Genomic DNA, 14371 nt, shown 5'->3' with positions numbered 1-14371 from the left:
TCTGCACTAACATAACAGTAAATCATGAAAAGAAAAAATAATGCCATTAAATATAGCTATATTTCAAATATGTTAGTAAATTAATTTTACAGAGTGCTGAACTTCTAGTATTTAACATCCAGGTATGTAGGAACAGAAAGAGCCCTTCAGCTTTATATGGGTACTTCAGACAAGCCAGCAAATAATAGAACAGCTTTCTGTGACTCAGAGAAAATACTTTTAAAATGCAGTTTAGAAATTATTTCAGTTCAACTGTGCTTTCCTACCTGATGCCTTTGTGGATGACAATACCACCCAGTCTCCCTCTACAGGAGTAACTAGTTCTGGAGGTAGAGTTTCCCCTTCAGACTTTTCAGGCAGCTGTCCACCAAGAAAACTGATCTGCTCCAGCAACGGAAAGAGCACATTTACTCCACCAATACAGTTGATCATATCCTAAACCAAGAGCAAAAGGAGGGAGAATGTCACCATAAATAAAATCCCCTATGTTGCAGAAGTTTACTCTAAATACAAGGACCCTTACATACACACAAACGAATCAGAATGTTTGACATGCCACTCTGAGGCTACTTTAAAACACCATATAAAAAGAGAGATGCCCAGGCTTTAGACACTGCAATTAGACACATGCCTTCCTGTCAGCTCTTGTTTTGCAAGGGCATTTTTACATTTCCTTCCTCATCCCCCACATAAATATAAGAAACTGAAAGATACAAATCTTACAGAGAATCTTCTGTAAATACACATGAAAAATAGGAGAAACCTATTTTTCAAATTTCTAAGTTACTTGCAGCAAGCAGTGAGAAAAAGATTATACATACCCGTGCTTTAATCATACTCCTGCAAGATTTCAACTTCAGGAAGTTAACAAAATGCGTTTTTTAATTTATTCTTTTTAAAGTAACTTTACACATACCACAATTCTAAGCCTTTATTCAAAATTCAAGTCTCCTAAGCCCCCTTTTCTCCCACTGCTCACAAGCAGGGATATCATGAGACTTCAAACAGTGCTTCTTGTGGTTAGCTATAACATACATCACAAGATTCCTAGAAGTGATTCATGATGCCTCTTTGAAAAACAGGGTCTCAGCAAGCTACCCAGACACACCTATTCAATTGTCCAGCTTTGTCCAATGAAATCTACTGTGCAGTAAAATTTTAACAGCCAAAAAACCCCAACATCCTGTAAGCCAGTCTAATAACATGGGATATCACTCTCCCTTCCAAGTCAGAAGCATTGGGAAGATGTGGAGCAAACAATTATTTTCTTCTCCATATTTTTCTTTTTCAATTGTTACTCTGCTCCATGTGACTTTATGATGGCCCCTTTCCACCCCACATTTAATAAGGTGAATGCAACAAAATTAAACAGTTAAATCAAGAAAGGATTTTTTTAATTCTGCAGAATTTATCTCACAGAGAAAGATTTTTGTGTTTGTTGAACAAAGTAAGAGGCACCACAGAGATGCAGCTTCTGGAAACAGAAATCAACTTCAAGTTGAAAAACAGAATGTTTGAACAAGACAGCAGTAACTATAGCTCCTTCTAGGCTACACCTATCTTCATGAGCTCCTGATCAGCTCTTGTGTTTTTGCCTCACTCTAATCTTCCTCAAGAGGGTGCTAAACCCTATCATGTTTGTTAATGAATGATTCTCCTGAAACCTGTACTCACAATATGGTTTCCCACAGAGCTAGATATATAAACACTCCCCAGCCACTACTGGGTGAGGAGAACAAATTGCAATATTTTCAAACTACTCATACCATAGCAAAATTAACAAGCAAGTGTCTGAATTTTCTTAACATTAATCTCCACAAGTCAGCGTTGCTCCAACAATATTTCCTTATACAGTAAAAGCCACAAGTGTGAGCTTAATCTTAGCAATCTTCATCTAATTTGGATCTTAGAACTGCAAGATAACCATGATAGAATCCCCTAAAGATGATAAAATGCACAACATGCACTGAGCAGTTTATGAAAAGTAGTAAGCTATCACCTGTGACAGTAAGAGCAGCAGCACTTGTGAGTTCTCAATAAATGTAATGTAATGCTACTCCAGCTACAGCAGTAACACATTGTCATTACAAAAAATGCTATATCTGCCACAAATAAAATTTGCATTATGACAATAACTTCCAGCATTTCAAAAGTTAAGTGAATATGTACAAATATTGTCATTATTTACATCAGGTTCTGCTGCTTCAGTATGCATTTACCTTGATGTCCCAGTTCACAACTTTGTTTCCAGTTAGCCTTCCATGTAAAAGATTTGCTGACAGGTCAAGACAAATGGGGTTTCTGCAGGCCTATTAAACAATTGAAGAAGCTACAGTATCATCTAGAAAACAAGTTACAGATACTCGAACACATAAAATTTCTGAATTATGCATAATATAGCTCAGGAAGTTAGTGTGGTTATGTTTATATTAAAGTATTTTTAAAAACTTGGAATGTGACATTCACAGTTGTACAATAGAATTATTTCTGTTTGCCAAACCAGAACAAACCCTGCTATTTCTGCATAAGAATACAGCTCAAGAAAGCTCTCACTGGTCTTTATCTTCCCATAATAACCACACTGTAAAGATGGAGTGCTCACCTGTTCTATGAAAGAGCAATAGCAAAGCAAAAAGAACTACACAGAACATATTCTGAAATTACTGCACACTGTACAAATAAAGATAAACTATACACGGTTTCATACCTTTGGTGTATAATGAAGAAGCACCTTACTTGGGAGATCTGCTACTTCTGCCTCTTGAGACTTCCATGGAGTTAAGCAGTTTGGACCTATTTAATACATATTATATTAAAAATATGTATTTTAAATATTTAAGAGTACACTGGATATTAATGTTTACCTTAACAATTTTATACTACTATACTTTGTCACAACCACAAATAGGACACTGAACCATATAAGACATGCTTTGAAGTAACCTTTCTGACTTAAATTATTAATTCTCAAGGGTCTCCTTAAAAAGAAATACGTTCTAAAGCTAAACTATATAAAGAAATTTGTTTTAATACATTCAAACAGGTCCAATATTTCTGACTTTACAAATACCTATCTCATACTTGTCAACAATTCCTCTGTTATCAAGTCCACATGTCCAGAAAAACAGTAATCTTCAAGATAGTTTAGTAATAAAAAATATTTCCTTAAGAAGATGAAAATGTTTTTATGTTCATCTCTAACGATCTCAAGTCAGTAAGGAACTTCATACCTCAAGACATTGAACTTTAAGACAGAGCTTACCAGAATATTTTTTTTAATGATCTTCTAATTATTAATGGATTGTTGTGCAAAAATCCCCAAGCATAAACCCCCCTCAGGTGGACTATCAAAACAAAGGAAATACTTAAAGTCTCAAGTGTAGGTGAACAGTAGCAAAACTTAAGAACTTTCCTGTGAAAATACTGTCTAACATTTGGATTTGGCAGGTCTATATGTATGATAAATAGATGAGCCTATGCAAACACATTTTAAATAAAAATTCCTAAAATACTTAGCACTCCACTAGAAATTTAATTGTTATAAGGCCCTCCCACTTCGGTTAGCTCTGCAGTTCTTCTGGATTGTAACTCTTCACTATGTTTCTGTGTAGAGCAAAGCTCAGTGGGGTCTTGCCCACAATTCATCTCTTTTAATCCACTAAAACCACTTACCTGCTAAATATAATGCTTTCACCTGAGGAGGTTGTAATGCTTCATGAAAGATGATAACTGATCCAAGTTGGCCCTCCAAAGACGTTGGACAGCCCCATTCACTGTCCTGAGTCCCAGCTGAGATCATCTTGGTGATGAGCTCTGGTTTTCCAAGCATCCCTCCCCAACTTCCTGTAGAGAGGATGCCCCCAAGTGATGTCCGATGGGGCATAATAGGAGAGGAAAAAGGAGGATCTGGTATCTGAGATGGAGGAGGAGTTGTTGTCCTTTGACCAGCTGAACCAATGCAGCAAGAAGTAAAAGACTGGAAAGTCATGCATGGAAGAAAGAAAACAACACACATACAGTTAAAATCTAGTCTTTTTTCACAGTTTATCAAGTAAACCTGAATATTCTCTCTGGCAAACCTGAAATAAAATTAAGCCGAGAGAACAAGTTCTGGTGTACCCTGGGAAAGAAGTTAAACCAGCACAGTAGGCCAAAAAGATGGCATATAATTTCCACAATAGCAGAGAGTGCCCATTCTCCTATTCAGAGCAATCTGGTCACCTCAACTGTTGTGGGACCTCTAAAAGGAGCAGAGGTAGGAAGGACTGAGCCCATGCTCCAGATACCCTGGTAAATGCTTCTCTTCTGGATTATATTCCACAATACTAGCCCAGCATATCTGCTACTGTACATTTCTCTTATCAGTTACTGCACTCAAATTGATGCTCTCATGGGAAGCTTACCTGCCCTGCTTTCAGCTACCTTCATATTTATAGTGCTTATTCTACAGATGGGCCAAAATCCAAAGTTTTATCTTGCAATGGAAACTATCTCTTAAGTGTTAGAATGATTTTACTATGACTGTGTCCAATTAAATTGTTTGCTCAATATATTTAACACATATCAAAATAGGACTTAGAAAAGAGGGCACAACATTCAGTGTTGTAGGCCACTATAAAATGGATTTGCTCCATTAAAAGAACGGACAATGCTTAAAGAGAAAACTAAACGTGATTTATACTCATTTTGAAGGCTAGTGTTTTTAGGCTAAACGCGTACACATAGGAAATGGTTTGATTAACTGTGTGTGAACTGCTTATCCACCTAACAAAGCAGTTATAAAATTAGCATATTAAGGGAACATACAGAAAGTGCAAACAAAAAAAGTTACTGCTACAAACAACAGAGAATATTCCTCACTGAGTACTGTCACACCAGTCCTACTGGCAGAGCTGTGATTTATTATGATTTATTCAAATTATGTCAGTATGCTCAGGTAATTGTTTTGAGGAAAACCCCACAATCTAATCAAAGTAACTTTCTTGGTTGGTTTGTTTTTTTTTAAACCGAGATTACTAAACAAGCATTAATTGTTATCCTCCAAATTGATACTCTGGACACTGTCAAAAATTCAACAGATGCTTATTAACAATAGACCACGCTATTTTACACTCTTACACAATTTCCAAATTAAAAAAGCCAACTATGTTCTCACTGAGAGCTCATCAGACCAGGGGTTTGACTCAGAATGTGAACTTACTTCATTCATGGCAGGGAATCGAAGCGGGGCAGAGACCTTCTGCTGTCCATTGACATAGATGTAGACAAGGCTTTGACCAAAGGGCCTCTTTCCAGGCATGTGAACAATAGTTATGTTGTGCTGGTTAAGAAATATAAAATATTTAAGTCCTTATTTTAAAATAGTGAAATGCCTGCAGAAATCTCTATCTCTACTCATCTGGTGAGGAAACCTCTTAGGAAAATAAATCCAAATCATCACAAGAAGGTAAGACCACATATCAGCTATTTCCATTCTAAGTAAGCATTTACATGTAAACAGGTTTTTGAAGGGAAGGACTGCACATCAGTCGTTAAGTATGGGAATGGTAAAGGACAAGGCAGAAACACAGTAGTACATTTTATTCATTCACATATCACCACAGCTGCCTATACTTGTTATAATTTAATATTAACAAAATACATGTTAAAAAACCACAAAAAACAACTAATCCAAATGGTGTAGTCATTTCAGACATAAAAAATGCCTAATAATGTTGGCATAATTTAGCTCAATTAACTTCTAATCTAAATGGAAATAGCTTGCATAACTTGAGAATACATCTGTTCTTATGCATTTATTTAAATACATTAAAATAAACCACTTGTTAAAAAAAAATAATAACTTTTACTTCTGAGCTAACAGTACTACCCTAAACAAAGTGTTTTCCAGTACCAAATCTTACCCAGAGAGAGTCAAAAAAACAATGGTCTGGCAACATCACTGTTGCATATTCCCTCTTCGTGCAAACAGCAACCACCAATACCCCAGAGCACGTAATAAATGCTTCAAAACCCATACCACTTCCTGTGAAAAAGCTGCAGAAAAAGACAACAAAACACACAATCAAGGACTCACTTCATCAAAACTATTGGAAATCGCCTAACAGTATATTAATTAAGAAGATAACTATCTTAAGCCATTTGCCATTGATCCAGTATGTGACTGGCTGTAATTCTTGTTCTAAAAGAGCCAAGACAAAGAACTGCCTGAAGGAAGGGACCCAAAGCACAGGACTTGCAGGCTAAAGATGATCCACAAAGCTCTCACAGCAGCTTGTAGCCATCCATCTTTTACTTGGAAACATAACTTCAGTCCCAACAAGTAATGCTTCAGTTTGACCCACAGCTTAACCTGACTCTGTTTCAAAGTTCTCTCCCCTGCAGTCTCTGGAAGCAACAACACTGTAACAAAGAAGAGACTGGCCTCAAAACTATGCTGTTTTCTATCCAATTTTCTGACAGCCCTTGGTAAAGCTGCCAACATTGCATGCGGATTTGTGACATTATGGCTACAGTTAGTAGGCATGTTTTCTTTTTCTTACTGTTGTTTCACATCATAGCATTGCAGAGAGATTTTATTTATTTTAAAGACCCAAACAGCACATGGAATAACTTTCAGAAAATGCAGAATGTTCAAACTTCAATTTTATAGAAAAATCAGCATTAAAACTGTTTGATGAGACAGTGTCATCCATTATTTTTTATCTATAATTATCTATTAGTAAGATGCTTACCTTAGTGCAAAATGTAAATTTAATCATTTTTGTGTCTTATTTCACTCACATAATGAAGAAAATCTGTAAGCAGCTATCTACAAAAAGCCCTTCAAGCACAGGTTTGCCTTGAGAAAACTTTCACCTTTTAAGCACTTTAATACAAAAAATTACCTATAAATTCTGAACTGCTATCAAAACCTGCTACCCCCTTAGGCACCATTATTACAAGTGGATGTATTAACTACTGTACTATCAAATATCTGCATCAATCAACAGAAAACACAAAGACAGACAGCATTAATAGACAATCTCAACAGATGTAAGTTGTCTTACAATTAAACACTGTAAAACATAGCAGGCAGATCAATTTTTAATTACTTTAATTCAGTGCTTAACATTTCAAGCTGAAACTGAAATTTCAAACATTTCCTCTTTTTTGTGCTACTACTTTAGCTTACCAAAACTAGCTTAATGTCTTCAAAATTGTCCATAAAATTATAGAAAACCAGTCAGTTACAGGTCGTGTATCATCACATCGAAATCCAATTCCACCTCAGTTTTCTAGAACTACAGTCTACTTAAGACCTTTAGTGACAAACTCTGGAAACAGTGTTGTGGCAGTTCATCAGGTGGCACCCTTCATCAGGGCTGTGCTATAGAAATACACAGGGCAGCCACACAAATCCAAGGGCTCTCCACTTGCCAACACGGTTATAATGAAACAGAAGTAACACTGAGACACAGGAGTTTGGAAAATACTAATCCTGCTACAACGAGAACTGCATTATTCACCATTTTTTATGAAACTGCAGTGCAGCAAAACGGACTGGAGGGAGGGATTCTTTAACTAGTATTCCATCAATCTGCATTTTGTTTGCTGCTGAATTTTAGTATCCTGAAAGTTAATTTATACCAAGAAGTACCCACATCACTATCTACTATTTAAGCAAATGAAGGTGTCCTTTTCAGTGCACTCTTACACAGAAAACAAATTTCACTACAGGAAGCAGTGGGAAGTCTGTTCTGTTTTGAGGTGGGTTGTTTCTGTAGGGGTTGTTATTTTTTTGTGGTGGTGTTCTGGTTCTGAAGTTATGAACCTTAACATAATTTGAAGCTATGGATACTGAAACTACAGCCAAAGTATCGTAATTGAGAAACTACATGCTTATTTCTGTAACACAGTCTGGCTCTGGTGACAGCTGAAACTGCTCCCTTTTGCAAACTAAGCGCTATATAAGGCATTCTATGAACAAAAGCAGAAGTACCATATGTCATAGGGTACCAGATACCACAGGGAAGGGATGACCTAGATTTGTACTGCTGAAGTAATTATAGTAACTATACCTGTAGATTTGCTTCCTCTTGCCACTTTTGCTAGTCGTGCTAGGGTCCACCTGGTCCTGGTCAAGGCAGAGCCAAGCGTTGAAAGAAAATGCAGAGCCTGGCCACTTATGAATTGATGGGACAGCAATTCCAGCCATGCTGTGGTACAAGTTGAAATACTGCAAAGCACTGGCCATGCCCTGCTTCCGAGCCATTGCTAGAATGGCTCGCATCACTGGAACAACATAAGGGTGAGCTTGTCTTGGCTCCTCAGTCCTCAGGAGCCGTATTAATTGAAGCAGTTCTTCTGAGCCCATTGACTGGCTCCCCAAAGATCCCAGAAGGGCAATCAGGTTCTCTGCACAAGTACAATGGAGTGCTGAGTGGAAATTTAGTGTCTCAATGATACGGATGACCATGCCGGCATTGACACATGTGGCACGACTCTGCCTGTTAATGCAGCAGATTCGCCTCAACCAATTGGAGATGAAAATTTGCAGGTCATGTGACTCCAGCTCTGGAAGCCACTGGATAAGCAGCAATAAGGGCTGGACATTACTAATGCCTAGTATCCCAACAGCCATGTGGTCACCTTCAACGGCCTGAAAAACAGCAGAGAACTCAGACGTGAAATAGAGTAAAGCAGGGCTAGAAGTACAGCTGAAAAGATGTAAGCATTCAAAGCAAGCACATCTCACCATATTCATGAGCTCTTCCAACAATTCCCGTGAGGGCTGACCCAGCGATTTCAGTACCTCATATATGTGTGCATAACCAATCCTTTCCTTGAAGACCTCCTGAGGATAAAAATACCAACAATCTCACTAACAAATTAAATGGACACAAATTATTAGTTTACTGCAACAGGTTCTAATGTAATACTACATTAGATAAAGAATAATCAGAACGCAAGAATTATTTTTTACAGGCTAGAAATCTCTTTTTGATATGTCCACATAGGATCACACCACAGAATGCAGATAAACAAAAGAACAAAGTTACATACCTATAAAAGAATATAATTGCTTTAGTACAATAAAAAAGTTAATTCTGTCACAAAATACTACTAATTTTATTTTTAATGCAAACTCCAGCATGAAATGAAGTTATTACACTGAGAATTAGAAGTAGTCAAGATACTAATTTTTGAGTGGAATATTTTCCTAACCAGCTTAATTAAAAATTATCCATCCTAAACATAAAAACATCAGAAGTGTTCCAAGGATGTTTTTTTGAAAGCTAATTGATTTTACATGAAGAACAAAAATAAACAAGCATAAAAATTCAAACTGTAGCATCCATTTACGTTTTACTTAGTAAACAGTGAACACATCATATGGAATGGATACTCTTCTCCCTGGTGTATTATGAACTGAAATGAAGACTTTTTTTTTAAGGATGAATTTGACAGCAGAAGTGAGATGATTGCTTAAGTAAATATGGAAATAAAAAAAGACATATTTCGAAGTGGAAGTACAATTGAAAATTTTACTGACTCTTCATGAATTACAGCCAGTCTTCACCCTCAACATACAACTCTTCCCAGAGCCAGTGGAGAAATAAGCACTCTGAGCAGTGCTCTGGAGGAACAAAACTGACCCTGTAGTTTCTCACTTGGGACTGTACTGCAAATAGCAACCAAATCAGATGACTCTCACTCTTTCTTTAGTCTCCACTGTGCAGCCAAATCCATTTCCCCGTGCCAAGCCTTGAGAACCATTCAACCACAGGGTGAATCTAATTAACTCAGCAATCTAAGAACAATACTCTCTTTTTCTGTGGTCTTAACTTCCAGTCAGATTCACAAACTAACCACAACCTATCCTGCAAAAATTCCTGCAAATACCCATTATTATACTTCACGTATTCATGGGACAAGTAATGTACTTCACAAAGGTTCCAACTGCCATTAACACTCTGATCTTCCAGTTTTGACAGGAGGATGTCTCAGCACCCAGTCATTTGACAGATACAAAGAGATAAGGGATGAGAATCATCTGTTTCTACCTGTCAGGAATGGGCAACCACAATCTGCCCATCTTCATTAGCAAGATTCATCAGGATACTGAATAAAAACATTAACTGGAAATAAGATCAAGAAGGCTACTGTAAAGCGACCTCCTCATATATAGTTACCTTAGCAGCTGGAGACTTGTGCATTACTGCTGTGAGGGCTTGAATGGTTGATACTGCCAGGCGGTCTAGGTGTCCCTGAAATACCTGAAAGTAGAGGACGCAGAAGGTACATACAAACACACAAAGACAGTTCAGCTCCAAAATCTATACTGTGCCCTCCTTCCAGGAGGGAAACCAAGAATCTGTTAACTTGCTTCCAAAATCATCGCCCCACCAGCCAAGATGCCATAACCCCATGGCCTACACTGAATGACATAACAGACAACTAGCCACATACTTCAAGAGGAGAGAAGCATTCACAACACACATCACACCTCAGATATTCTGATAGACAATCAGGTTTTCCTCATGCAGCTCATGGACAACCTCAAGAGGGAGGGAGGAGAACAAATTAGGAAATCTCTCTGTGTATTTGTGTGTGTGCTGCTCAACAAACAGGTACCTGCAGATCTTGAAGCGTTTGCTTTTCTATTCAGGTCTCTACACATCAGTGCAACACACACACACAAATTATAAGATAAGTCACACCAGCACAGTAAGATGGCTGCCTCACCCATAGCCTTATCATGATGATTAACATATCTTTTTCCAGTTTAAGTTATTTTTTGAGGTTGCTTTTTTTCTGTAATTCTTGTTTATACTGATATTTCCATTGTGGTTTTAAGAACAAAAATGTTGGAGCGCTATTTAGCATCCATCAGTAAACCTAATCAGCAAAACTGTGCAAACAAACATTGTTTCATCAACTCTTATTATATACATACCAGACATATTTTGAAAATGAAATGCCAAGAACCAGAAGACAGTGTTAGATGTGAAGAAACACTTACATGCACTTAGAATATCGCACTGAGTTTCTAAAAAGCCAAAGCTGCTTGTTAGAATCACTATTTGTAGATTACCATACCACGTATTTAGCATTTCTTTATATTTTAATCAGAACAAATCATTCTATTATAAAATAAATACATTTGCATTTGATAATTTCCACCATATTTTGGGAAAAATTAAAGCAACAGGCTATTCCTGCCTCCCTGATTCAGCCTGTCCATTGTTTTGTGAACATTTGTTCTTGATGACAAGAAAAGAATCAGGACATCAAATACAACCATTGAGATTCACAAACAAGGCCCCAGAATCCAAAACACCACAGTGCTGAGACAAAGAAGCAAAAAAGGAGAGGAAGGGGAAAAAAAATCACTACCAAGTTGACAGAATTAATTTGGATTCCATTCGTGTACTTCACCTTTTCCTTAAAAGAAGCATAACTGAGACTAAATTTACTGCAAATAGCTGCATTTTTAAGCAGATGAATAAAGTTATGTTTAATTCAATTTGTTATTCAGAAAAAAAAAAACATTTCCAGAGATGGGAAATAATGATGTGTCCAGTGACACAAGCTCCTCTTGCTGCAGAAGGCTTGAAGAGGATGGTTAAGGTGAAGCACAGGAACTAATTTTCCTGTGATTGTGTCTTGACTTCAACTGAAGCAAAATACAGGTTAAGTAGGTACCTGGTCCTCATTCATTTCTGTCAGTAATTTGTTGGCAAGGTCTTTCTCACTCTTGTCTGCCACTTTATTGTTAGCATTTAAAAAGAGCTGTTAGAAACAGAGACAAGAATAATGGAAATAATCGCATTAAACAGTTGCCTGCAGCCAAACCTGTGGAGGCTGCCTTGGACTTGTATTTCACATACCAAAAAAAAAAGAGTTCTCACACCAGTGAGAGACAATACTCTATTAGTATTAGTCTTATATTAATTATTACAATACTGAAGATTACATTATATTTTTGCTAAATAGTAATTGCTCTTTTTTTTGCCTCCAGAATAAACTTAAAATATATAATGGTTGAAACAGATCTCATTTACAATATGCACCATGACAGGAGGTTCAGGAGGTTCTCAAAAATTTACTTCTAAGTAATAAGGAGTAGGGCATTAGCAAAGAAATGGCTACAAATATTTCACCATTTTCCACTTCTGTCTCATTCTAGGTGAAGACCGAAGATACCTAGACAGAATTTTCAAACAGGAACAGCAGCAGAATTTCTGGGGCACATATCTTAAGGACAGGAATAAGAGCAAATTATCTCTGCCATCATCCTAAGAATAAGATTGTAAATAGCTTTAAATCAAACATATACCTATTCTGCATCTTCAACTAAGAAACTGCTGTGTGTAGTAGCTAAATTCAGTTCCGACTAGTTCCTAGTCAGTGCCTGAACTTTCAAATTCAAAGCTCATTCAAACATCTTCATAACTGATTGAAGTCACTTTGTCTGCAAAGTTTAGCTGTAACCTAATCAAGTATAAAATTTAATCTTCTTCTGTTTTTAAATTCAATTAAGGTATTAAAAGATCCCTGATGAAAAAATGTTCTAAGTCCCTTAAAAACAAAACAAAGTAAAACAAGACTTCCCTTTTCCTTTGTGGGTAAAAAATAAAGCTAGGTAGTCGATCTGAAGAGGAAAAACCTGAGAAATCAACTTCCATAAATTAGGCCAAACAGAAAGACAACATTCAAACTATTACTTTGACTTATACAAGTGTGAAAGCATATAGGTAGAAACACAAGTCATTTTGAAAGGTACATAGTGGTTAAGAGCTCTGAACACTGCAGAATAACTAATGTGCTTCAGAGGGTTATAACATTAACTAGTGGAAATAACATTAAAGAGAAGAAAAGGAAGACACTTGAAAGAAAAAATCCAAGAACTTTTTAATACGGATTATTTCAATTCTGATAACACATGTAAAATGCAAAAAATATTTTATTACAATGTCTTTCTGGTTTTAATTCTTCTTTTTATAAGCTGTTCAGAGAATACTTCTTTTTTTAACCAAGCGTACTGCTAGTATGCTTGCTCTGCTGAAAGTCAGACCTCTAAGAGAGTTTGATAGATGAGAAAAGACTTAGGACAGGCAAAGTAGCTTGTTAAATGACTCTCAGTATAGAATAACCATCTCTGAAGTAGATTCCCTCTTTTTGGGTATCACAGCCAAAAAGCAACATTCATGGAATCAAAACCTAATCGAGCACTTTTGAAATGCTTTTGTGCAGTTATCTAGCCCTAGAGCAGTTAAGGGAAGACAGTTTGCACATAAGCCTTAAAACCAAAAATACGAAAAAATAATTAAAGGAAAAAGAACGAAAAAACAAAAAAAAGATTAAATTTTAAAAGACTGTAGAACTGCAAATGACTAGGCAGTATGAGTAGAAGTATGGCCTTGAACACCCCAAGTTCTTTGAGTTATCTATAGCAGAAATAGTTGTAAGGGTTTTGTTTACTCCTCCTTTCCATGGAAATTTCTTGCACTTCAAATTTGCTGCAGATCAAATAACTTCCTGAGTTTCAGATCTATGTCTGAACTCTCCTGCCACCTGCAGAGCTGCAGAACTGTGCTTTACACAGCTTGCTAGTGAATCCAGTAGCAGGATTTTCATAGGTAAAGAAAAAAGACCCAGAAATAGGGTCTCCACTACCAGCTAATAAGGCAAAACACTCATTCCACAGCTAAGTTAACCTTTGCTACTTGTCTTTGAAAAAGAATGGAGATACTTATACGGAAAATACCAATATACAACATCTTCTTACCCTCTACCCTCTCCCTGCTTCCTATCTTTGAGGGCATTTTTGACTGCAAAAGTTTAAAAAAAACCCACTATGTAGCAAACTAGCAGTACAGACATCAAATCTATTAGATTACTACAGGAAAACAGCCTCAAAAGAGTGCATCTTATGACTTGGAGTAAAAATAGAAGGAGCAAGCTGCAAAAATAGAGCAGCTATTCCTGCTTTCCTAAATTCCACCACTTGTAAGAGAGCAGGAACACTGAGTTTCCATAAACAGGTAAACAGCACACTGCTTGATGAAAGAAGAAACTAAGAAAGATTACTCAGAGTACAAGGTCAAGACAAAAATAAGCACAGATTCCCAAACAGGGGAGGAGAATGAAATGGTCAAACAATGTATTTTCAGAAGAAAATAAAGTCCAAACACTGCTCAAACACTTCAAGTCAGTTGGCATTCTACCAGTGATTATAATTACAGCTTAGATACAATCCACACATTTGTTTTTAATATATCACTGTACTGAAAGATGTTCCAATCCAAAATCTAAATGCATTTTATTCAAACTGCATAATGTAGCCAGCATTAAATTATAAACGATTAGAAGAGCTCAAAATAGC

The 14371-nt window shown here is 36.7% G+C and overlaps 1 protein-coding gene across 1 annotated transcript in view; it reads right to left on the bottom strand.

The window, feature by feature from the left end:
- Nucleotides 1-14371, bottom strand: part of NBEAL1 (neurobeachin-like 1) — an 86563-nt gene that overhangs the window by 32131 nt on the left and 40061 nt on the right. Inside the window, exons 10-19 of the mRNA XM_009996331.1 lie at nt 11689-11775; nt 10176-10259; nt 8738-8836; nt 8061-8641; nt 5904-6036; nt 5201-5320; nt 3673-3976; nt 2708-2793; nt 2220-2309; nt 267-435 (exon numbers count right to left, since the gene is read on the bottom strand). Coding sequence (XP_009994633.1) covers nt 267-435; nt 2220-2309; nt 2708-2793; nt 3673-3976; nt 5201-5320; nt 5904-6036; nt 8061-8641; nt 8738-8836; nt 10176-10259; nt 11689-11775 — 1753 coding nt within the window. The remainder of the gene's footprint in view (nt 1-266; nt 436-2219; nt 2310-2707; nt 2794-3672; nt 3977-5200; nt 5321-5903; nt 6037-8060; nt 8642-8737; nt 8837-10175; nt 10260-11688; nt 11776-14371) is intronic.

This window comes from Chaetura pelagica, unplaced genomic scaffold (genome assembly GCF_000747805.2).
Source record: "Chaetura pelagica isolate M959 unplaced genomic scaffold, ChaPel_1.0 scaffold3, whole genome shotgun sequence".
Classification (NCBI taxonomy): Eukaryota; Metazoa; Chordata; class Aves; order Apodiformes; family Apodidae; genus Chaetura; species Chaetura pelagica.
This window is presented reverse-complemented; position numbering and strand designations above follow the sequence as displayed.